General features: G+C 44.3%; 1 protein-coding gene across 3 annotated transcripts in view; it reads right to left on the minus strand.

Annotated features, from left to right (window-relative positions):
- The window catches only part of rhobtb3 (Rho related BTB domain containing 3), a 29,981-nt gene extending 9,659 nt beyond the window's left edge, over positions 1–20,322 (minus strand). For 2 of the 3 annotated variants that reach the window (XM_061687214.1, XM_061687216.1), the window contains exons 1-8: positions 19,909–20,322; positions 18,840–19,071; positions 17,543–17,735; positions 13,157–13,314; positions 12,860–12,968; positions 11,322–11,544; positions 11,031–11,227; positions 1,246–1,355 (exon numbers count right to left, since the gene is read on the minus strand). In XM_061687214.1, coding sequence (XP_061543198.1) covers positions 1,246–1,355; positions 11,031–11,227; positions 11,322–11,544; positions 12,860–12,968; positions 13,157–13,314; positions 17,543–17,735; positions 18,840–19,071; positions 19,909–19,910 — 1,224 coding nt within the window. In that variant the 5' untranslated portion in view covers positions 19,911–20,322. The remainder of the gene's footprint in view (positions 1–1,245; positions 1,356–11,030; positions 11,228–11,321; positions 11,545–12,859; positions 12,969–13,156; positions 13,315–17,542; positions 17,736–18,839; positions 19,072–19,908) is intronic. The other variant, XM_061687215.1, reaches the window with a different exon arrangement.
- Positions 20,323–25,887: the final 5,565 nt, after the last annotated feature.

Consider the following 25,887-nt stretch of genomic DNA (forward strand, 5'->3'; position numbering starts at 1 on the left):
TGCATTGCCAAGCGCATCATAATAAAGCTGGAAACCAGGTGCTTATTTTTAAATCCCGTCCATTGAGCTATTTAACAAATGCCAGTGCTGGCGATAATACGGTACAGTGACAACATCGGGTAACTCAAGATCAGTTTGAAATGACATTGTCAGAGAGGTATTAATTTAGCAATCTGTTTGCAGTTGGCAGTGCTGCAGGGCACTGCATCAAACGGAGAGGTGTCTCCTGCCCCTCCCAGCTTTTATTAATTTACACTGCAGGTCCAAGCGCCCGAATCCGATTAAATATCTATTTCAAACTTTTTTGACAGTCTATTTCCATGGACCTTCAAGTGACACATATCCGAAATAGCTCTGCTTACACTGAAGGAACTCAGGAAACAATCCGCATATGCAGATGCCCAAATTGCACGTAATTACACGTCAACACCACAGTAGTAAATAATAATAAATAAATGATTGATGCATAAATACAAAAATCAATAAATACCCAAATTGTGCCAATAGAGAAAAAAAAAGTCACATCAACCATGTAGTGTAAATGCAGACTTATTACGATATAGTGTAGTTGTACATTTTGATACAAATCTTGTATTGGATCTCATCCGATTGTGCAGGTGTACCTTGTGTGGCCGGTGCACATTATAGAATGTAATGTTTCACAGCGTGTGGAAGCAGCAGTGTGGACAGGGTTGTTGGTGTGTGTGAATGGATTGTTTGATAATTGTCAAGCAGCTTCTGAATGGACAAATAGAGCGATTCATCATGTCTCAGCTAGTCCAAACACATCCACCTTTATGAAGCTCCAGTTCTTCGAAATGGGCTGGTGCGAAGGCCACCTGCCACCTCTCCTAATCTCCCTCTAAACTGAAAGGAAGAAATCCTGCTGACGAATTTCATGCCTGCCCTGTATGAAGACCTGAAGGCCAATTTGAGTGCATGTCTTGTTTATTTACTTTTAATTCCCACCGTATCCGAGAGGTGATTATGGTGAGTAATTATGTAAATATGCTAATTATAACAGCACTGTGTCAAAACAAGATCTCACTGATGAAGGCCAATTTAAAAACATGTTTATAGAATCTAAGAACAGGTTTCGCTTATCACAGATTAGAGTTACTGTATTTAACACCTTATTTGGTGAGGGCAGAGATATTGTAGTTGTAATGTAAAATCTCTTGGGGGCACACTGTTGGTATGAGGGAAGTGGCAGAGAAAATGTGAAAGGACAAATTTAGAATTCACCCTTTCTCTGCCAATAAGTGATCGTATGCGCTCCATAAGCTGAGCCACTGCAAGCGAGTTCTTCAGCTTCTCTTCCAAGGCCTCCTGGAGGTGCTCCCACTCCCACGCACCTACAAAACATCAACAGATGCATTGATTCTGTGGACCTCAAAAAGTACATAGTTTATTGAAATACATCTCAAAGTCCTCAGCTGCAGGCCCTGTTGTAATGGCCACCCACATACATGACATTGATTGTCAAAAGAATACCCAATATGTGTGACAGAATGATCATCAGTTCAGTTTAGTTTTGTTTCAATTTAAGGTTGACTCATTTGCCATTTGGTCTGTTAGAAAATTTGTTAAATTTCAATAGGGTTTATATTGCACATAAAAGTTAAATAAACAAAATACCCAAATAAATGTTTTAAAAAATGTTCTTAAAGATTAAATGCAAATGTGTTGAAAATAAAAGTTAAATACAACTGAACTGTACTTAGGCAGTGATTATTTTGTGTGCCACTAGAGGGAGACCGTGTACCACTATTGGAACTAGTACTACACTTTGAGAGTCACTGATCTAATCAGATCTAATCCAAAGGCTGCATTAAAGATTATGTCTTTACAATTACAACAGTACAGTGTATCATTCATTCTTGTGTCATTGTTTTTCTTATATTCAATCATACAGTATGTAAAGGAATATTTAATGTTTCAAATACAGTGGAATACTTGTGTAAAAGGGATCCAAAATATCCCCTCTGAGACTGCTTCTCTTTTTTTTCGATTACTATTAGGTTGACATCAGCCTGTCATGGATGTCTTCATAGATCATCTGCTCGATGGTGCACAGAATTATGGATGGGGTCCGAGACAGGAGCTGCAATGTTCTTCTTTAAGAAAGAGAGAGAACTAAGAGGAACAATAGGGTTAATACTGAAATTATTGATTTTTTTTTTTTACTAACATCATGCACATCTCCCAAGAGTTGTTGAAGTCTTGTGAAATTTTGTGGCCCTATGCGTTAATTTTTTGTCAAGTCGTTTCAGCATACAGTTTATCGTGGTGGTTACGTTCCAGAAAACCCCACAATAAACGAAATCCATGAAGTAGCAAATAATTATTGATTGTATTAGTTATATCATTCTAAAAGTTTCATACATGCAATTCAATGTCAATAAGTGAGAGTTTAGAAGTTCAGAAAGGTGAAGATATTCTATTTATCCACTTGTCGCCATCCACATGCTATACGAGCACCTACCTACAAAAGGCTCTGCTCGAATAAGTTGACAAACACCCCAAGCAGACATGGTGTAAACGGGCAATGTCCTGACACTGTGCTTCACAGCGACGTCTCGGAGATGTAGGCAGCGCAAAGCATCTAGGAAAGTAGGGCCGGCAGATCCTGCTGCTTCCTAGAATTCTTTATGGTGCGCTTTTTAACTAAAGTACTGTACATTTTCGAAAATCAAGCTAAACGTTGCTTTTTATTTTAATTTGTTCCTGTCCATATTGTTACGAGTGTGTGCATTAACTATACGCCGGCTAGCTTGGCATTTGTGAATTTATTTCATGAAACTCTGACTGTGGCTTGTGTATTGAACAGTGGCATTCCGGTCATGTTCACTGTATCACTGAGCAATTTTGGTGACTTACCAAATGCATACATTAAAATTGCTCAATAAGGTCTCTTTTTCTGCAAAGTAAAAGACCCAATTTGTCTTTATGTGAGTCACTACTGCCACATTTTCGTTAAATAGCTAATAATGCTAACTGTACCAGAGATGTGCAAGTGAATAACTGCACTACACCGATCAATTCAGAAAAAAAATCTACAAATGCACTGAATCCACAATAAGCGAACATTAAATAGTGGTTGTCTTATTTATACGAGGTGTTTCAGAAAAGTCACAAAATGAGTATTTCAAACCCAAACTACACACTATGAGTTTTTCCCTTCTGCGTGGGCCAGAAGACCAACCAGTACAATGACAAAGAGATCCTGCGGCGTTTGCTTTGTTCAGTGTGCAAGAAGAGGCGAGAGTTGTGGCAAGACAACTCGTGGCTGCTTCACCATGATAGTGCACCTGCTCAAAAGGTCCAGAGCATCCAACAGTTCCAGGCAAAGAAGAACATTGCCATGCTGGAGCCTGGCTTGTGTGATATTTTTCTTCTTTCCCAAGCTCAAGGGAGAAATCCTGTTTTCACAATGTAGACAACATCAAAATCCTACCATGAGTGCATGAAGGTGTGGCAGATAAGGTTGGGATTAATTCGAAGGAGAAAACTTGTAGTTTGGACTTGAAATACTGTATATCGTTCGTGACACCAGTCCTGGAACCTTTCTGACACATGTCATACACTAGGAGGACGGTCAAGAAAGTTAAAAAGTATAATTCATCAGCCCAGCTGCAATTAGCTCCCCCTATATCACGTCATCTGAGGATGAGTAATTTTATTTTATTTTAGTTTAGTTTTATTTAGTCAAATTACACAGCTGTTAACCTATAATTGGATGACAAACTGTTAACTGTATATTTTTCCCCTGAACTCACAAACAAACATCATATTAGTGCTGAAATTAGACATTGGAATAGAATAAGTGGAATAGATGAATACAAATTATTTTTGCCGCATGATGGCATATTGATTTGCATGTCAGCCTAATAGTCGAGGGATTCTCATTCAAATCACAGCTCCAGTCCTCCTGTATGGCGTTTGTATGTTCTTCGCATGCTTGCGTGGGTTTTCGCCATGTACGTCGGTTTCCTTCCACATTCCAAAAACATGCTTCTTAAAAAAACAGAAAACGAACAAACACTATTGTTCACTGCCTTAATTCACAATCTGACTGTTCAATAACATACAATAATCCCTTCGTGCTCAATGTGATACATGTCCCTATACTGTATATACATAGTATAATAAGCCATTGACAAATCATATTAAGTCAGCAGCACACTACAAAAGGAGACACAGTCTTACAGTGTTAGCATCAACCTAGTAAAATCATGGCCTCTATGACACACACACGCACACACACACACACACACACACACACACATACTGACAAACCAGAGCGTGAAATTATTTCAGGGAAGGAGGGGATTTTTTTTTCTTACAGACACAATATTATTCTAGGGTGGAAAATCTGCTAAAACGACTAGTCAAAAGGCAAAGTATTGTTTATAGCCTTCCAACAAATGAAAATCAAACAATAGCTCCTGATGAGCTTTCTTGTTTCCTTGGGCCATGCAGAGTACACAAATAGTATATGAGATTAGCCATTTATACAAATATAGCAATGCATGTGAGGTTGGAGATTCAATTCGAAACACCATGTTAAAGGTTAACAGTCATTCATTGTCTCCTTGCAGTGCTTGGTGGAAATGTGACGTTCATATTCTGCTCTTGCTTCCCCGCCCCATAAACTCAAAAGCAGCACACACTCGTCATAGTATCCTCCATGCTACACTTCCATCCTCACTCCCCATTCTTTTTTTACCTTCTTCTCAACTTTTCCCTCATTCCTCTGCCATCCTTGTCCTCTACCACATGAGAAAAATCCACAATGCACACTGCCCCACCTGTCTTTAAGGAGTAAACACTTCTTCTTCATGCAGTCCTTTAAACAGACTGAGTCTAACCCTATAATCTGCTGAGCTCTCACAGCTGTTTGTGTTTCTCCTGCAAGCGCGATAGCAAATGTAAGCATATGTGTGTTCATCAACACTGTGCTCATAAACACATGAAAGGGTGCAAATCAGATGTTTGATTTTTGCACGACACACAGTCTTTGATGAAGTGCACCACACTCTGACACATAGCGAGCACAGTACTGCAGACCTTAAGCCGCACTCTGAGAAGATTTTCATGAGGCGCATCGTACATCATGCGCTTGTTAAACTAGACTTCATGTGCTATAGGAAATGCACTAGTGGAGAAGTCTTTGGCTGCACGTAGCTCGATTTACATATTCTTTAGATGTGATGTTTGTATGTCTTAAGTATTAAGGAGTATTAGGGGCACTCAAAAGGAAGTAAAAATACTACAAAGAAAAGAAGTCATACAATTATGAATTGTTATTTTACGAGAAAAAGAAAGTTGTAATATTACAAGAAAAGTTCTCATTTTACATGAATTAAAGTTGTAATTATACAAGACAAAAGGTCACAAAATTAAGAGAATAAAGTTGAAGTATTACAAGAATATACTCGTAATTTTATCAGGAAAAGACTGATAATTGTACAAGAATAAAGTTATAATATTGCGAGACTCAAGTCGTAATTTTACATGAATGAAAGTTGGAATTTTAAAAGAACAAAGTTGTCATATTATGAGGATGAGTAAAAATATCACGAGAAAAAGTCTTTCACGAATCAGAAGTGTAACAGTTCCCTGTGCCTTTCAGCTGTTGCTGCTTCTTGCATTCAGATAATTAGATGCATGGTGGTGCCAGTGTTAGGACTGGGACATTGCTTTCACCACAAAGGTGATGGTAAACTTCACACTCTGGTAAACAGCTTCCCGCTATCCCCTGCATTCCGCCTCTTTTAAGCCTCGGTTACTACTTCAGAAGCCTGTAAATTCACTGGTCAACATCCCACATCGGTACCTTACACAAGACACTGAGCCAGGAAAAGGCAGTGAAAAAGCCACCAGTGTGGAAGGAGCTATAATTATATGATAATAAAGATGTAACATTATGAATTAAGTTGCTATTTTATAAGGGAAAAGTTTGTATATTTGGAGAATAAGGTCACATTGTTACGACTAGTCACGTACAACAATGGTCCTCGTAACCAACAACGCCAATCCAATTATAAATCAGAATCATGGAATGACCGCAACTCTAATTCGCGCCAAATTTACATGTCGAAACAGGGTACATGCAATGACCAGCCTAAACCTGACTCGTCTAACCGAGACCCTAAAACGACTAGTGACTACCGTGAAAAGGGCTCCCGAACTAACAGCTCCCAAAGGGAAGAATTACTTGAGGTGCTCCGCAGCCTGTCCAAAGCCAAAAAGCAGGGACCCGTCATTATGACTAGGCCTGACTGAGTCGAACACAGAGGCCACAGAGGAGGCGATAGGTCAACCAGGTAACCTCCATTGTTCCCCCAATGACCTGCCAAGTGCCTCTGTGACCCCGGCAGACTCCACGACGACCTCACCTCGCCATAACCTTAGCAGACTACTTTGTGACGGTCAATCCTTAGACCCCTCTCGTACCGTCCTAATCGTCCGACTAGACCCAGGCTAGGCTCATGACTCGCGTCACATTGCACTACTGAATAACGTTCTGCCATTCCGACAGCTTTTGGGTGAACTAACCGCTAAAGGTACTTCTCTGAAGTTCTATTTAACCGTAACACTCGAGCATGAACTTGTCCGCGAAGCTCTGAATGACACCGGGACTTAACAGACATCACTGTTATGTCCCACGCTGTGTTCAATCAACTTCTGACATTGCTACAAGCTAGTGGCCGTGACCTTCAACTGCAACGCTGCGTACTAACTATCCGCGCATTTTCGGTGACTACCACCGAGTTAAACCCCTTAACTATTCTTCACTGGACAATTGGCCCATGATGTTAGTCCATCCGGTCTATGTGTCTCCAATTGAATCCGTCCCCCTGCTCATCGGCCAAGACCTGCTGTGTGTCGCTTTGAGCACACTAATTGATTAAAAAAATCTTCAGCTGTGGGCGCAGGTGGAACAGGCATTGCCACCACCAACTTGGGAACTGTCCTAAAACCAGTGCCTGGTATTGGACCACTCGGAGGACTGCGACCTGTCAGACCACACTCCTTCAAGTGATGACACCCCCATTACCGACACCGCCGAGTCCACTGTAGCCACCTCACCACCGCTGAACAGACTTAGAGAACTCGACACGTTTCTCTGCCATCTTGTGCAACCCCAGCACGAAGAGCGCTACTGCCTCAATGTTGCTGGTGGGATTAATGACTGCCCGACAGACGACGTCTTCCTGGCCTGGTGGGCGGACAAATTGGCAATTTCTCAGGCACTGTTTGACACCCTACGACTTAAGCATCCTGACCTTCAATTAACACTGAAAACCTTTCGCTTTCCCGTTAATACCGCGCCGCCATCCGCCGTTACTGCAGTGGCCGTGTGCGCACTGAACCTGCAATGGAACCATCGCTCGTTGACTCACTGCTTCCTAGCGATCCCCAAGTTGCCGTATAAAACTTGCTTAAACGCAGAGGTACTTGTTCGACTGGCCGTTCAAGTTGACACCATTAACAATGTTTTGTGGTCGCGTACTAATAGCGATTCCGCTAACCGTGTTTTTCAACCATTAAAACCATCCCCGACACTTGCGAAGTTTTGAGCAAAGACGAAGTTACAGTAAAAGCGTTGACTGTTAACTTCCCTATTCAACTGTTCGCGCACGCTAACCAATCAGTGACCGGTCCTCATGCGTTCGTTCAGCCTTCGCTGAAGTTTAACGACCTGGGTTTGTCCCTGCATGCCACACCCCTCCGAGACGCTTCCCGGACCACCGTGCTGCTAATTTACATCGACACACGGAGCGACATCCACATCCCCAGATCTACTAGGCTTGGCCTCTTGAGGTGCTCCGACTTCTACAATTTCACTCTCACGGTCCCCGTGATTGGTCACCTCCCACTAGACCTCTCCCCATTGCCTAGCTCTGGTGGAGTACAACTCACTGTTCCTTCGCGACACATTGCTATCGTTCCAGTGGGACCTACTGAGGGTGATGACATCATCAGAGTGGACCTGGCTTGCAGACCAACACCTGGTGATCCATATGCTCAGTACAATCCCAATGGCACCCGAAATCGCGTCACCCACAACTCCTCCCACTCCCTCATACTCCTCGGGAACCAACTCACCGACGACGGTAACACCGTGTGATAGTCACCCGCTCCCTTATCCCGACTTCAAAACGCACGTGCAGCAGGTCCTGCCGGGTGCTGACGCCCTGAGTTCCGATGAAGAACGACAGCGTTTGCGGAAGTTCTTAATCAAACACGTTGCTTCGATCTCTAAAGACTCACTGCACTGCACCCTAACTGACCTCTACTTGGCACCTTCCCTCTCCTTGATTGACGAGTCAGGTTCTACACCTGACCGCTGGTGGGGGACCACCCCTTTTTGGCTTGGCATAAAGGGCGAAGCCCCCTTTATTGAGTGCTGGCGCTCGTTCGACCAACTTGCCAACGACTGGCTCAGGCAGGAAGCCCCACCTCTCACCATGAGGTGGCGAGGACACATCGGACCCTTCCCCGCCGCAGGGCATCCTGCCAGCGCGCTCCCGAGCTACCCTTTTGGGTGCCTTGGGCAGCTCATGGGCAAGCTCTGTTGGAAAGGAAGCAGACAGTGCACATCTGCTGCAAACATCTTGCAAACAGCGACTCTTTTTCCTGCTCTTTTTTTTCCTTCCTCCTTTTCCGCCAAATCCACCTGTTCCCCGTGCAGACCGGACCGGCCAAACATTCGGGAGATCAACCAGCCTGCCTAAATTGTCTTCCATACAACGTAAATCCAAGTTGTGGTCTACTAAAAGTACAGATTAGTGCATCTTTGGGTTTAAATGAACGATAACAAGAACCCCCAGCTATATGCATTGTCATCACTTGCTCATTCCCAACCTCACATCACAAGTCAGTCTCCTTTCCAAATGTTGGTCTCTCCCTTGTTTTTCTTTTCCCTGCATTGTTTCCCTGTAAAGTCCCCCTGTTAGATCTCATTAAATTTTCTATAAAGATTCACTACCTGTATCATTTGTGCGTGTTTGGGTTCGACAACAGTTTATCGAGAACTCATCTAATTCCTGAAGCAACCTTCATATTACAAGACATAGAGGTTTTCTTCACTTTGTCCTGACGTTTGACACATCTAAAAAGAGAAGTGGTGCCCTTTACGAGATAAAATTATTTGATTTTAACGTTGAAACTTAAAATCACGCCAAACCGGAAGCGATGCCTGCGTGCGTCACTTCCGGCTTATTCTTTTCCCCTAAATTAATTATGTTTTTTTTCAAACCAATATACGCTACACTAGATTCCATCCATCCATCCATCCATTTTCCGTACCGCTTATCCTCACTAGGGTCGCGGGAGTACCGGAGCTATCCCAGCTGACTCTGGGCGAGAGGCGGGGTACACCCTGAACTGGTTGCCAGCCAATTGCAGGGCACATATAAACAAACAACCATTCGCACTCACATTAACACCTACAGGCAATTTGGAGTCTTCAATTCACCTACCATGCATGTTTTTGGGATGTTGGAAGAAACCGGAGTACCCGGAAAAAAACCCACACAGGCAAGGGGAGAACACGCTAACTCCACACAGGCGAGGCCGGATTTGAACCCGCAACCTCATAACTGTGAGGCAGATGTGCTAACCATTCGTACACCATGCCGACTTTACGAGATTTATAATTTATAATGTGCCTGTGTGAATCTTCTGGTCAAAATGTACGCTTGCGGTAGGTACCGCTCTGGGTACATTCGAAGGAATGGTAGCCAGCGAGACTCCTTTAAAATATCCACACTCTTGCTTTTATTCCCTACCACCACTCTCTGTAGCAACCTGTTTCTTTCTTAACTATTACGCTATCTTTTCATGGTTTAATAAATGTATTAAAGTACAATGTACTGTACTACGTGCAGCATCAAACGCCTGTACAGGGTCGCTGTTTAGGGCGTCAATATATCCAGTCGCTAAGTGTGTGGGGGTGAGTTGGCCACTGTTATTTTTTGCGATGATCGGGACCAACCGGGTTCAAGCGCGTCGTACAGTTTGCGGCACCCTTCAAAGAGGGATGTCTGCACTGTTGTGGGAGTGATGACAGCCGATTTCAATCCCGTCCAATCAAAGCAGCTCCTCTTAATCCCTAAATGTGGCACGCTAAAATGGCACTGACAGTCTTTGACATGGCGGAAGAAAATGATTTGCTCGCGCAAGGTACATTTATACGGAACTACAATGAAGGAGATCACAAATACTGTATCTGCGCCGTAAAGTAGGCACTTGAAGACACCTGAACCCCAAGATGTGCGGAGGCATTTTATTCAGTTCATTTATAGCGACGTGTGATTATAAATCGCAGAATGGAAGGAAGTGCACAAAATTCCACACGTCATGTCTGTCATTAGCCAAGCTGATCAACAGCAAAGAAGAAACAAAACGACTACATTGGACCCCTACATACTCGCGGTTCGGCACCCGTGGATTCACCTATTCACTGACTTTTTTTTTTCTTTTCTTTTTTTTGGGAGGGGGGACAACCACCAAAATGCTTACTGGCAGTTTATCCTCGCTTGTTCAAGAATTTTTGGGATTCAAACTTTTTTCTTTTTTTTCAATGCAGTAATAATGTGTGTCAATTATCCACAGATTTTCGCTATTCACGGTCCCTATCCCCCGTGAATAGTGGGGTTCCACTGTAAATGGAAAAATAAAATTGAGACATCACTTTCACTCTCAGCTTCATCTCTGCGTGTGGTCCTCTCAAGACATCCGCTCACATCAGGAGCGTGTGTGTGAGTGAGAAAAGCAAAACCTGTGAAAGAGGCTATTTTGTGGTTTATGTTCTACACTGTCCATACAGGTTTTATTTACCCCAACTCCCACCTAATATTACATCAGTTGTGATCTAAAGTCACAAAAAAGTCAAGGCATTCTCTACTATTGTTTGAGAGATAATTCTCTCACAATCAACTGTTAGGTGTTTTTGTTTGTATACAGTATTGCATGTTATTGTAAGAGTTTAGCAGTATTTAACTGTTCTGGTACTTTACCTCGGTAAATGAACATGAGAGTTTCCCATAAGCACATGCACAAGAGGGGATCCTTCACGACCAGACGAGAGAGGCGACCAGCCAGATGTCCCTCAGATCGAGGCATGTCATCAATTATTCCGCCGTCCCAGGTGGAGAGTAACGAGTGCGGGCCTCCATCCCTCTCCCTGCAGACACACCGTGACTGCGGCCGTTCCCTGTCAAACCAGACAAAATTCAGCACAAAGGAGGAGGTAAGCACCTGGTGGCTACAGATGATGAAATAGCTTGATAACATAATACATCTCATACCTGGTCTTAGGCCCCAGGAGCAGCTGTCGGAAATACGGGCTGACAGCGCAGAGTGCGGATGCGTGAGCCCATCCCAGTTCTTTCCCGGAGTCTCCTGCATAGAAGGCCACGTCGGCAAACTGCACGCCACGCTCCAACAACCACTGCATGTCTTGGGAGAAGCTTGACTCCTCCACTCGAATTGGAGGAAGACGAGCTGAGCAAAGGGAAGTGGAAGTGGAAGCTTAACAGGTAAGAGTGGTGCAGGGGAAGAGTAAGAGCAAGATGTGTTTTTACAAAGAATCAGATAGCATTTGTTGACTGCGTCAAATTAATGTTTTTTACTAAAATACCCAAATTGAAAATGTTCTTCACTTTTAAAAACGTTGACATATTGCAAGCATTATTTGTTACCAAGCCCCGTTTTAACATAAGTTGAATACAAATTGAACAAGCAATTTTTTACTGGCTTCTGATTTCAAAATTATTTATCCATCTATTTGTTGTGTATATGTAATAATATGAGATGATCATGCATTTATATTGGTTCACAGTCATGACAGCCCTCTGACGGAAACCATAACTACTATGTGGCCCAAATATGAGTTTGACACCCCTGACGAGTATTTAATACATCTATCCATCCATCCGTTTTCTGAGCCGCTTCTCCTCACTCGGGTCGCGGGCGTGCTGGAGCCCATCCCAGCTATCATCGGGCAGGAGGCGGGGTACAGCCTGAAATGGTTGCCAGCCAATCGCAGGGCACATACAAGCAAACAACCATTCGCACTAACATTCACACCTACGGGCAATTTAGAGTCGTCAATTAACCTACTACGCATGTTTTTGGGATGTGGGAGGAAACCGGAGTGCCCGGAGAAAACCCACGCAGGCACGGGGAGAACATGCAAACTCCACAAAGGCGGGGCCGGGGATTGAACCCCGGTCCTCAGAACTGTGAGGCAGACGCTCTAACCAGTTGGTCACCATGCCAGTATTTAATACATTTCATTTAATACATTTATATTTACAGTTTAAGGCATTTACTACATAAAATTTCAATGAACACAGTGACAGATAATCGTGAATGAAGACCTTTCTTTCTTTTGACGCACATGATGATTTACCAATGTGTCAAACTGCCACAGTGTAGCACCAACTACTGGTCAGGAGGACTACCTCAATGTTAGATTTTTTTTCCTTAAGTATCGGTAGCTGGTATCGGCAGTATTGATGAGTACTCGATACCTTAAAAATAAGGTCGGTTTCGGCCCCTGGTATCGGTACTCGCCCATCCATAATAAAAAGCATAGTAAGGAAGGCAAAGAAATTCAATATTGTTCATTGGGCAAGTCAATTGTCTATCGCAACCAACAGTGCATTCTTTTCAGTTATGTCATTCAAATAGAAATGGGAAAACAATTAGAACAGAACATCTATTTTTTTAGATACATACTGTACTGTAAAATTTTACTGCCAAGACACAAATCTTCAGATTATTTATTGGACTGGCACTAAAACTACATTATTAATTTTAGATGCCACGTTATTCTTCTGACCTGGTTGTTCCAAGTGAGGCGGGCGAAGCTCGTGGACTTTATTTCCTCGCCTCTTTTCTGGCTTCTCTTTGGCTTTGTGTTTCAGGCACTGGATCATGAAGTACTCCAGCTGAAAAATACAGAGATACACTTATTCAAAAACAAGCCACAAAAATAAGCTGTTACATCATCTGTTCTTCGCTTTGGGAACAAATTGTCCCCATCATAAGATGTACAATCTTAAAAATGAATAAAGCCTGAGGTGAGATGCAAAGCGCGTGTGTGTACGTGTGTATGTGTGTGAGTGCATGTGTGTACCACGCTGCCAAAGTAGCGACCGACGAACACATGGTTAAGCGAGGGTAACTCCAGGTAGGTGGCCCCCAGGTCCCGGGACAGCTGCAGACCTTCACTGTGAGGCACGCAGCTGCTCCAGTCAGATGCACACAGCGGACAAGTACAGGGAGGACCCTCGTCTAAGGACGACATTTCAGTTAGTGGCCAAGAATGATCACATTTATGTATGACTCAATATTGTATTAAATAGAAATATATATGGTACGCCAAATGGCACCACTATTTGATCCACAATATAGTGTGTAATGCCTCGTTGTAGGTTGTTGAGCTGAATGGCTATGTCCTAAGTGAAATTCAAAGAGAACGAAAGTACACAAATGGATCAAATTCTAAGTATTGTACAGACAATTTTTAAACTTCTTCCACATATAGACAAACAACCATTCACACTCACATTCAAACATATGTACAGTTTAGAGTCATCAGTTAGCCTAATATGCATATTTTTGGACTAGTAAAAAGCACGGATAAAACATGCAAATTCCACACAAAAAGGCTAGAGCTGAGATTCAACCCTTGAACCTCAGTCAGAACCGTGAGACAGAAGCGCTTAACCACTGTGCACTGTGCTGCCCTTCGGGGGTGGTATGAGCTCGAACAGGGAGAACGGGTGGCTCCTCAAATACAAATCTTAAAGTTTTTCAATGAGTCAAAGGTTCATGTATTGATGTCGGTCAGGCCACATGAGATAATGCCGTAATATTCAAAACAAAATGTCATTTTTATACAAAATAAGAACAAATATATGAACTACAATAAAATGTCATGTCCATTTTGGCATGTCCAAAAAAATCCCTTTTTGACTCATAATACCTCACAAAGACCATCAGATGAGCATTATCAGTGGTGTCAATGGACTCAGCCAAGGCTAGTAAGTCAGTGCGTCTGGTTGCTGAGGAACCTGAAAAGGGATTTGCTTAGGTTTAGCTCTCATTTTCTCTTTTTTTGCCTCAAACATTGTGTTCATCACTTCACTTGTGCATTCTTTTATTATTTCTGCATCTGATAATGGCTTCTTGTGCTTATCCAACATCCACACCACTCAAAGTGAGTGAGTTGCTTTTTGTTGTTGTGTCATAGATGGCTCAAGAATCCTGTTTGCAGCTTGATATAATGATTTCAGTGCATTATTTTGTCTTGTTCTTACCACTGGAGTTTTAGAAAATATCTCTGCAAAAATTCCTGCGCTTCTTCTGATAATGCTGTTTCAAAGTGGAAATCTTCATCACACCAATAGTCTCCTGGCATATCAAGCACAGTGCTCTTAACTGGAGGGGGAATGGAAGCACATTTTTCAATCCATTCTTAAATTGCTGCTTTTCACTCTCCACATTTGTTTTATCAGCAAACTTGGAACACACCATTTTTGTACAATACAGGCTCCTACAGCAGGCAAACTGTGAAAGTAAACAATTGCACTTGCAGCAGTGAACTCAGTGACTGAGTAACAGGCTGTCTCTGAATCGTTGGCATGGAGACAAGTCCCAGTAAACTGACCCTACCAAAACAGATAGTGATGGTAAACATTTTTCAATTCACCTCGTGCACTGCCAACCGAGCACAATGAATGGCTTGGTTGACGGCGCACTGCTTTGTGCAATGTGGCTTACGGTAGTACTACTCTGAGAACGTCCAATCTCGTCTGATCTCGGAAAGGGTCGACAGTTCAGGGGCCACCAATAGCGCATTTGATCCTTGCGGAAGTGAGATTTGAAACCCCCACCTCTGTAGAGACTGCAACCTGAATACAGTGCCTTGGACCAGTTGACCATCCTGACACATTTAGTTAGTCTCCAGCCTGACAGAAACGACCTTGAAAACCTCGTCTTGTAATGTTTTTCTATTTATTTTCCATACAGCATATCCTCCTCGGGGGTGAAATGAAGCTCATCCAAGCTGACTTTGGGTGACCGGTTACACTCTGGACTGGTCGCATTTTACAAAATGCAATGCGCTGGAATTAACACAAAGCAGTCATTTTAGCAGGTGCTTAAAAGCTTTGGTTTTCATTAATATTTTGAAAAAGACCCTAGTTCCCACTTCAGCCAGCCCAATCCCTGCCAGCTCTTGTCCAATCTCGGAAAACTAACGGTCCTGGTTAGTACTTGGATGGGAGACCACCTAGGAGTACCAGGTGCTGGGGTTGGACAGTAGGTCAATCACCTGCTCCCGTAAAAAAATTACAGAAAATGCAATTGCGGCCTAATGTGCCTCATGGCATTGAGAGCTCGAACTAACTAACTTCCCACTGTAAAACAAGAGGAAAAAAAACCTAGTGGCAAAGTTTTAATATAGTAGGCATTTCACATGTAATTTTTAAATTTGTTGCTGCAGGAGTTCGCATGTGTGCTGATCTCGTGTTGTAAAATAGTCCACTTGAAACTCATACAGTGATTACATTTTTGTACAATATCCTACTAAATTTTCATATAAACACCTTAGTATTGAATACTACTCAGATGCCATCTACTGACTATTTTCTAAAACGCAACATTAAACACAGAGCAAGGCCTACCCTTTATTGCTAATGCCCATACAGACATAGATGGAGTGGCATAAAAGGAAAATTGAATGGGTTCTTCCATTTATTGAATGAAGCCTGGCACCTGCTGTGTTCTGCAATTTTCGAGCATGTAATGTCTGCAGTGGTATGCTAGCAGGAACCAGCCACGCTGAGCTATGTGCACATGGGAAAAGAAGACAGAATCAGACAGAAAATTAGTGGGATTATCTTGCAGGAAGAAAAAGGGCCACAGAGAGACAGAACAAAGAACAGAGCAAGAAAGAATGAGTGGGACACGGCTAAGTGCTGAGGCATTTGATAAATCATACTGCTAATAACCTACAGGCACTCAGCCAAGAGTGTGTGTGCGTGTATGAGACAGAGTGAAAATAGGAGTATGAGCGTCTGTCAGGCAGTGACTTGACACATCAGTATTGTGTTTATGTGCACGAGAGCGAGCGTGTGCCCTTGGCGGAATAGTGTGGCCTTGCACTCGGCGCTGCTTTAATGGGCACGTTAATGCACGTACTGCAGCGATGGGCTAAGTCGAGCAATCTGAGCTCAGCCGTCATTCTCTGCAGTTATGAGGGAATAGCGTGAACCCACTCTCGGGAGCAGCAACAAACTAAAACGCAAAACCCTTTTGTCTGCCCTCATGCAACACCGCAAACACACGCACACACAAGCACACACACGGCACGAGCACAACTTGACTTACGCTCTGATCTTTCCGCGATGCTGCACTGACAGGATTTCAAAGAATGTTGAGCAGAAAAGCTAAAAATACAGCTACATGCATTTGATTGGCTTTTTTATACAAAATGCACTGAATGAGGATCAATGTGCTGTGTATATACATGCACTTGCCACACTATTGAGAACAACAATCTAATGAGATCCAATAGGACCTACCAAAAATCAGACTTTACAAAGATAACTATGCTTAGTTTTATTGACACAAACAGAGAGGTATTACTGGAGTGGTACCTTGATGTATGCGATTAATTAATTCCGTGACCACGAGCGTAACTCAATTACTTGTACAGTATATCAAATAATTTCCCCACTGAAATTAAATGAAATGCCATTAATCCATTCCAGACACCCCCCAAATGTTGTTGTTTTTTTGTTTTGTTTTGTTACTTGTTTTTAATAAAGACAAATGGCAATGTATTGTACAAGAAGCATCCATCCATTTTCTACACCGCTTATCCTGACTAGGGTCGCGGGCGTGCTGGAGCCTATCCATAGCTATCTTCGGGCGAAAGGCTGGGTGCACTCTGAACTGGTCGCCAGCCAATCGCAGGGCACATACAGTATAAACAAACAACCATTCACACTTAACATTCACACCTACGGGCAATTTAGAGTCTTCAGTTAACCTACCACGCATGTTTTGGGGATGTGGGAGCAAACCGGAGTTCCCGGAGAAAACCCATGCAGGCACGGGGAGAACATGCAAACTCCACACAGACGGGGCCGGATTTGTATCCAGGTCTTCAAAACTGTATTTGTATTTGATACTGGACTTTTTTAATCTCATTAGATTGTGCCTAATGTTGTGAGGCACTCCCACAAAACTGCACCAATCCCACTTTGGTTACAAAGTACAGATGTGCCTAATGGCTTGTACATTGGTGGCATTTTCTTTTCAAGTCAAAACTGTGCTAAAATATGAATATGATCATTTATTTGAGAAGGTGATGGAAGCCAAACAAAGAATATAATGAGATGCCTCTCAAAATCAATTTTTGCTGACAAAAATCATTTAAAGGACCAAAATTGGTTGTTATAAATAAATAATATATTAAATATAGTATATTAAAAATCACACATGTCCTCACCGTTCAGCCTAGCTCCAACTGCCACCAAGATAACAGGCACTCCCCAGTGCCTAAGAAGTGGGCGGAGTCTTGGGGCATATCCATTCCTGACCTGCTGGAAGGCCAGTTTGTCAGTCACTGAATACTTGATGACCAGAATGTCCGCCTGCTCAAGAACTTTACGTACGCTGGCCCAGTCACTGTCCAACAAGTCCTGGAGAGGAAAAAGGAGACATATCCGATTAATCAACAGTTTGCAGTGACAACTATCATGGATGTAACCTCAGATAACCCTTACCCTTCCCCTCACAATGTTGGCTTAACATACAGTAAATACATAATTGACCTGTGTATTCACATTTTGTGACATTTTTGTTTGGTGGTGTGAGATTTTTCTAATGTAAGATATGTGTCTTGACTAAGGTTGGGAAACACGAGGAGAAAACATACATCAATCCATTTTCTGTACCGCTTATCCTCATTAGGGTCGCAGGCGTGCTGGAGCCTATCCCAGCTATCTTCGGGCGAGAGGCGAGGTACACCCTGAACAGGTCGCCAGCCAATCGCAGGGCACATATAGACAAACAATCATTCACATTTACATTCACACCTACGGGCAATTTAGAGTATTCAATTAACTACCACGCATGTTTTTGGGATGTGGGAGGAAACCGGAGTACCCGGAAAGAAAACCACGCAAGCACGGGGAGAACATGCAAACTGCACACAGGCAGGGCCTGAACCCCAATCCTCATAACTGTGAGACAGATGTGCTAACCAGTCGGTCACTGTGTCGAGTGAGAAAACAACCTGACTGAAATCAAAAAGCTGGTAAACCCTGCAAAGCACTTACATAATATAAAAAATAAATACATAATAACATAATAAATTATTTGAATAAAAACAAAGAAGCGTAAAGTTGAGTGACAGGCTATTGCCAGGCTAAGACAGCTCCACAATACAGCACATACCGTACTGTTGCAAAATCAAAAGAATTCGCCAATTCATCTGCTTTTAAGAACAAAAGTTGTTTCATTCTTTTAGGGGGTGTTTGAGGACAGCACACTGAAATTACACGTGCAAACCTCAAATCAGCGCTTGGTTAGAAAGTGGCCTTGAAAATAGAAAATGATTCAACATCTCATGACACACAAGCATCTTCACTTTACAAAACTTTTAGGGATGCCTGACATTTGACCCTGGAGTGGAATAGTCTATTTTCTGACTTAAAGGTTCCACTCTGCCTTTATCGTACACTTAAGAGTTAGCTCGCAACATTTCATGCTGATACCAAAGTCCAAAAGCAGACATGGCTTACCCAGCTGGGACAATCCTGGACCACAATGGTAACGTCTCCAAAGACACGTGAAGTGTACTCCATGAAGGCTGGGTTATGCAAGCTGCTCTCCAAGTCACTGGGGCCCACCAGCGCACCATGGCCCAGGTAGCTCCACAGCAGGCCTCCCTGCAGCTGGCCCTGGCCCATGATTTCTTCCCCTTGGCCGACTCCACCGGGGCACTCGCTCCCCAGAGCCACAATGTGAATGGACCTGAGAGGGGGACGCATGAGCCATGAGGAAGTACTTGAGAAAGAAAAGGCACTCTTTCTTTTTCCTTGTCCTCATCCTTCATGCCAGTGAAACAGATGCTGACAAGCTTGGCTGGGGTCCTTATTACATACATGTAGTGTGTTGTCAAAGATAAATCAAATAGAACCATGTGTTGTTGATGACAGGTAAATTCATGAGAAGCATACCAAGAAATTCAGTGTGCTTGAACAGGAATGTGAAAACGTGAAAGGCCAGCAATTACAGCAGATACGACAGGTGTTAAACTTCAGGCCTGCGGTCCAGATCCGGTCATCTTTGTCATTTTATGTGGCCCGTGAAAGCTTGCAAAATGTTTTGAAAACTAGTCATATTAATTATGATAACTGAATGCACTGCAATTTATGTAATATGATGGAGCGATTATTAGCATTCCTGAATATTAAAGTTCTGCCTCATGCTGTAGCCATAAACAAAGCAAACGTCAGGGCTAGCCATACATTTAAACAAACGAAAAGCAACTATAAACAGCTTCTCCTGTCCTAGGCGCTTCAGACGGAGCCAAAGCAATAACAAATGCCATGATTATTATTATTATTATTATTATTATTATTATTATTATTATGCCAGATTGGATCATAATTAAGACTGTTCCCGTTGCACTTGCCTCCAAGAAGACAAACAATTAATGTTGCACTTTCCTAAAAAGAAAAGATTCAAGCTGTTGATGTTAAATAACATTCATGCAGTTTCATTGTTATATATATATATATATATATACATGACAATGTCCCTATATGTGACGTTTTTCTAATGAGTTGTAGGCAGCTAACAACTTACATTGCGGTCACGGTGCCGTTGCTGCCCTACGCGAGCGTGTCCTCCTCACGGTGCGTTCGCACGCCAGTCTGCGGCAGTCAGGCTCGTCTTTTTCCGCAGTGAGCCACGGCTCCGCTCCGCCGTGAATCGCTCATCGGCGGCTGGTCCCAGTGGAGCCCGGTCGCGCTAACTGGCATTCCCCCGCCTCGCTAGTCATTCATAAAAGCGGGAGACTCGACCCAGCCGTCCCGACCGCGAGTAGACGGCTCACTGTGTAGGAATACTAACAACACTCAATGGGCTAAATTAACAAGTTGCCAGCGGGTGGTGAACGCAATTAACCACCGCGGAGCGGAGCCTCGCGCGCCGCTTTCCAGACCACATTAATGACGTCGGACGCTACAACAAAGTCTTATTGGCAACAAAATCGAGAGAGAGAGAGAGAGAGAGAGAGACAGAGAGAGACAGAGAGGTGAGGAGATTGTGGTGGGGGTGGGGGGGTGCATAAAGGAATGAAGCGCTCGCCTGACTCAGCAACATGCACGCGTAACCGTGCAGAGCTCTAATTGACTGATGGTTTACTCAGCTTGGGGTTAATTGGCAAAAGGGTTGTGTGCACCACAGCTATTGAATATGAGGTGTTGTAATGGGCCAAAAATTGAAATGGATCTCACATACCAAAAAAATCTCACTCACCAAATAACCTTTCAGGGACACCATAAAATAATTCTCAGGCGCTCCCAAAACACACACGCACACACACACGCGCACAAAATCTCACATCCACCAAATACTGTAACTCACCCACACCAAGAAACTGACTCACACACACCAAAAGACCTCTCTCACCCTCACCAAAAAGCCTCTCACACCACCGAGAACCTCTCACACTCAATAAAAAACATCTTACACAAGAAAAAAAAACAGCTCACACTTACCAAAAAAAACATCCAGGCCACACCAAAAAAACTCTCAGGGTAGACACACTCAGAATCACGCTCACAAAAAAACTCATAATCACCAAAGAAATCTCTCACACTCACTCAAAAAACACTCACACAAACCAAAAACAGTCTCTCACAAAACATAAAAATTCTAAGATGCAAAAAAAAAATTTACCAACAAAATGTACACACTCACCAAAAACCTCTCACGCACACCAAAGTAACTTTCACCCGCACCAAGTCTCACACACACACAAAAGATGTCTCTCACACACCAAAAAAAACTCATACTCAACAACAACAACAAAAACTTTCACACTCCTAAAACACTCAACTAAAAAGTCACTCATCAAAAACACCTTCCACATTAATCACAAAACCTCACATGTAAAAATATCTCACTATCACACAAAAAAACTCGCAGACTTCCCAAAAAAAACTCTCACATATGCCAATTCTCTCTCTCGCTTTCTCTCGCTCACACACGAACACACACACACACACACACACACAAACTGTCTATCACACAAAAAAACTCGCAGACTTCCCAAAAAAAACTCTCACATATGCCAATTCTCTCTCTCGCTTTCTCTCGCTCACACACGCACACACACACACACACACACACACACACACACACACACACACACACACACACACAAACTGTCTATCACCAAAAAACCTCTCACTCACACACAAAAACTCACATCACACCAAAAAAATTCTTACTATGACAAAACACCAATCTTTTTTTCTGTGCTGACTTTTTTTTCGTCTGTGTAATTGTCAAAAAAAAATACATGTGAAATGAAGCTCAAAATTGTAAATGGAAGCCATCTCAAATCTCAAATCCTGATTGGCTTTGTCATGCAAAAAGTCCCTCACGGATTTTTTTTGCACTTTCATTCAAACTAGCATCCAGCCATCAGCCGCCATTGTGTTGCACACCAATAACATGGTGGCCCCAAAATCTTTACCCGAGCCCACCTACAAAGAGCTTAAAACAACCATTTCCCTAGATTTGGCATGATATTTTCATGACAGATGTTCTAATAAGTTCATTTCTGATTTTTTGACAATGTTTGTAGATGATCCCTTTCAAATGCTCCAGTGTACATTAACTTACATTCTCCTGACTCTGAATCATTCTTCCACTTGGATAAATGGATACATGGCCAAGCAATTGCATGGTGCATGGGGTACAATGTCAATGCAATGACAAGGTGAAGACCATTATCTGATAAATGGATGAAATATAAAATAGGCCCTGTGGACCTTATAAATGTGATAATAATATCTGGACATCCCTCTTGGATAGGTTCCAGGGCTTCTGTTACATGTTTAAAATGGAAGAAAATCATAACGGTCTAATTAGCATTAGCCGTAGCATTTGTGGCATTCATAGCTCCACTCCATGGAGACAAAGATGTTGGTCCACCAAAATGTTGCTCTTACATGAACTTTTAGCCCTCTTCCTGACTGACCTCAAAAGACCACTGAAGCATTACAACCCTAACTGAATTTCAAAAACAATAATTACATTTTAAAATTGAATAAGCATTAACCCTCTCCTTGAGCCGTCACCTTATCATGGTGGAGGGGTTTGTGTGTCCCAATGATCCTAGGAGCTAAGTTGTCTGGGGCTTCACGCCCCTGGTAGGGTCACCCATGCCAAACAGGTCCGAGGTGAGTGACCAGACAAAGCACGGCTCCAAAAATCCCTATGACGAACAAGATATATGGATCTAGATTTCCCTTGCCCGGATGCGGGTCACCGGGGCCCCCTCTCTGGAGCCAGGCCTGGAGGTGGGCTCAAAGGCGAGCGCCTGGTGGCCGGGCCTGCACCCATGGGGCCCAGCCGGGCACAGCCGAAAGGGTAACATGGGTTCCACTTGGCGCCACAGGGGTCGGGTGCAGTGCAAGCTGGGCGGTGGCCGAAGGCAGGGACCTTGGCAATCCGATCCCCAGCTACAGAAGATGGCTCTAGGGACGTGGAATGTCACCTCTCTGGCAGGAAAGGATCCAGAGCTGGTGTGTGAGGTCGAGAAGTTCCGACTAGATATAGTCAGACTCGCCTCCACACGCAGCTTGGGCTCTGGTACCAGTCCTCTTGAGAGGGGTTGGACTCTCTTTCACTCTGGAGTTGCCCACGGTGAGGGATGCCGTCAAGTTGAAGAAGGAGTCCTATCGGGCCTTTTTGGCCTGTGGGACTCCTGAGGCAGCTGACGGGTACCGGCTGGCTAAGCGGAATGCAGCCTGTCCCTCGGGGAGTCCTGTGGGGGGTGCTTCGCGAGTATGGGGTATCGAACCCCCTATACGGGCTGTTTGGTCCTTGTACGACCGGAATCAGAGTTTGGTCCGCATATCCGGCAGTACGTCGGACTCGTTCCCGGTGAGGGTTGGACTCCGCCAAGGCTGCCCTTTGTCACCGATTCTGTTCAGAACCTTTATGGACAGAATTTGTAGGCGTAGCCGAGGCGTAGAGGGGGTCCGGTTTGGTGGCCTCAGTATTGCATCTCTGCTTTTTGCAGATGATGTGGTTCTGTTGGCTTCATCAAGCCGTGACCTCCAACTCTCACTGGAGCAGTTCGCAGCCGAGTGTGAAGCGGCCGGGAATGAGAATCAGCACCTCCAAATCTGAGACCATGGTCCTCAGTCGGAAAAGGGTGGCGTGCCCTCTCCAGGTCGGGGATGAGACCCTGTGGAGGAGTTCAAGTATCTTCCAAGGCCTTTGATCCAGATTGGCCTATCAAATAAAAAATTATGCATGCACATTTTTATCCTTACTAGATAATTTATTATTGCATATACAGTTCATAAAATGTGTATTATTATTATTGACCTATCCCAGCTATCATCAGGCAGGAGGCGGGGTACACCCTGAACTGGTTGCCAGCCAATCGAAGGGCACATACAAACAAACAACCATTCACACTCACAGTCACACCTACGGGCAATTTAGAGTCTCCAATTAATGCATGTTTTTGGGATGTGGGAGGAAACCGGAGTGCCCGCAGAAAACCCACGCAGGCACGGGGAGAACTTGCAAACGTTCAAACAGGTGGGGCCGGGGATTGAACCCCGGTCCTCAGAACTGTGAGGCTGACGCTCTACCCAGTCGGCCACCGTGCCGCCCAGTGTAAATTAAATTGTATAATATGAACCCAGTAATAAGCAATAAGCCCAACAATAGACATATTGTTATTGCATTATTATTGTTATAGAAGCAGACTTTTCAATACAGCTCCTGTAATGGATCTTATTCGATTTTGCAGGTGTACGAACTATTGTGGCTGGCGTTGTCACGAGTTGATTCAGACGGGACCCAAGAGTAGGCGGAGGCTGAGAGGTTGTGATGAAAAGTTTATTGATCAAAGCGGAATGGAGATATGCTGGCGGGTTGTTGAGGGAAGGAACGTGTGGCAGGCGGTGGCAAGGACAGGCGGCTGGCTTGGCGGCGTGGTGGAAGAAGTAAACTCGGCGAGGGACACAAAGGGAGCACAGAGGAGAAGGAGAAACACGGAGGTCAGAAAAATCACAAGAAGTGGCGTGGCTTACTAGCTAGATGCTTGAGAGCCGTTGTACTGCAAGAAAGCATTAATACTCCGGCGAGAGTTTCTGGGATCTGGCAGGCTTTTATGCAGGTGATGATGAGGGCTGATTGGTGACAGGTGCGCGGCGGAGGTGGTGCTGATTACTGTGAAGAGAGAGAGAGGGAGGGAGAGAGAGAGGGCGAGAGGAGCGCAAAGTGCCACCAGTCTCCAACAAAAAGGACTGCAGGACTCATGACAGTTCCCCCCTGTCAACGGACGCACCCTGGCATCCTACCAGGTTTCCCCGGGTGAGCTGCATAAAAGTCATGAAGAAGGGAGACATCCAATATCAGTTTACGGAACGCTCCTCCAGACCATACCCCTCCCAGTCGACCAGGTACTGGTAACCTCTCCCCCTGGGCCTCACATCAAGGATGCGCGAAACCGTGAAGGCCGGATGGTTGTCGATGACAATGGGGGGGGCACGGTCGGAGGGCTACGAGCGCAGGTGGAGACAGGTTTGAGTAGTGACACATCGAATGTAGGATGAATTTTTTGAGACTGCAGAAGTTTCAGTTGAACAGACATGGTATTGATAATTGTAATAGGGAAAGGACCAATGAAGCGCGGAGTGAGTTTGTGGTATTCCGTCTGGAGCGGGAGACCATTTGAAGAAAACCAAACGGACTGGCCCACCTTGTACTCAGGCGTAGGAGAGCAATGAAGGTCCGCGAGCCGTTTGTTTCTTTCTGCACGGCCTGGACACTTTTCAGGTGAAGGACGTCAGAGTCTGCGGAATCGGGTACGAACAGGCGGTTCGGAGGCCCGGTCTTGGGATCCGGGTGAGTCTTTTGAGCCTCCTTAACCACCTGTTCGATCTTCCAAGTGGCCGCTCCAACTAAGCACGAGGAAGGAAGGATGATTCCGGTCCTTCAGGGTTAGAGGGGGGCGAGTAAATCCGAGACAGGGCATCAGGTTTGCTGTTTTGGGACGGAAGGAGAGACTGATATTAGACCTGCTCAAGAAGAGGGCCCAGCGAGCTTGGAACGGAACGGAGGTAAGCGCGATTCTTGTGGTCAGTCCAAATGAGTTCAGTCCCCTCCAGCCAGCAGCTCTTGCTTGCCGACGTCGTAGTTCCACTCGAAGGGGACAGGCGACGGGGAAAAAAGGCACAGGGGTGAAGTTTCTGGGTCATGGGGTCACGCAGCGAGAGGACGGCCCCGGCTCCAGTGTCTGAGGCGTCAACATCCACCACGAACTGGAGGCAGGGTTTGGGGTGGCGAAGAATGGGAGCACTGGTGAACAGGGTCTTGAATGCTCTGGATGCTGCCGGGGTCCACTGAAGGGGGGAGCTGGTGGATGTGGGGCTGGTGAAGGGGATAGCGACCTTGCTGTAATTACAGATGAATCGACGGTAGAAGTTGATGAATCCAAGGAAACGTAGTTCTTTGCGGTTGGTGGGAGTGGGCCAGTTTACGACTGCTTTGATCTCGGCAGGGTCGGGTTATAGTTGTCCTTTGGAG

The sequence above is a fragment of the Phycodurus eques genome, chromosome 10 (assembly GCF_024500275.1).
Source record: "Phycodurus eques isolate BA_2022a chromosome 10, UOR_Pequ_1.1, whole genome shotgun sequence".
Taxonomy (NCBI): Eukaryota; Metazoa; Chordata; class Actinopteri; order Syngnathiformes; family Syngnathidae; genus Phycodurus; species Phycodurus eques.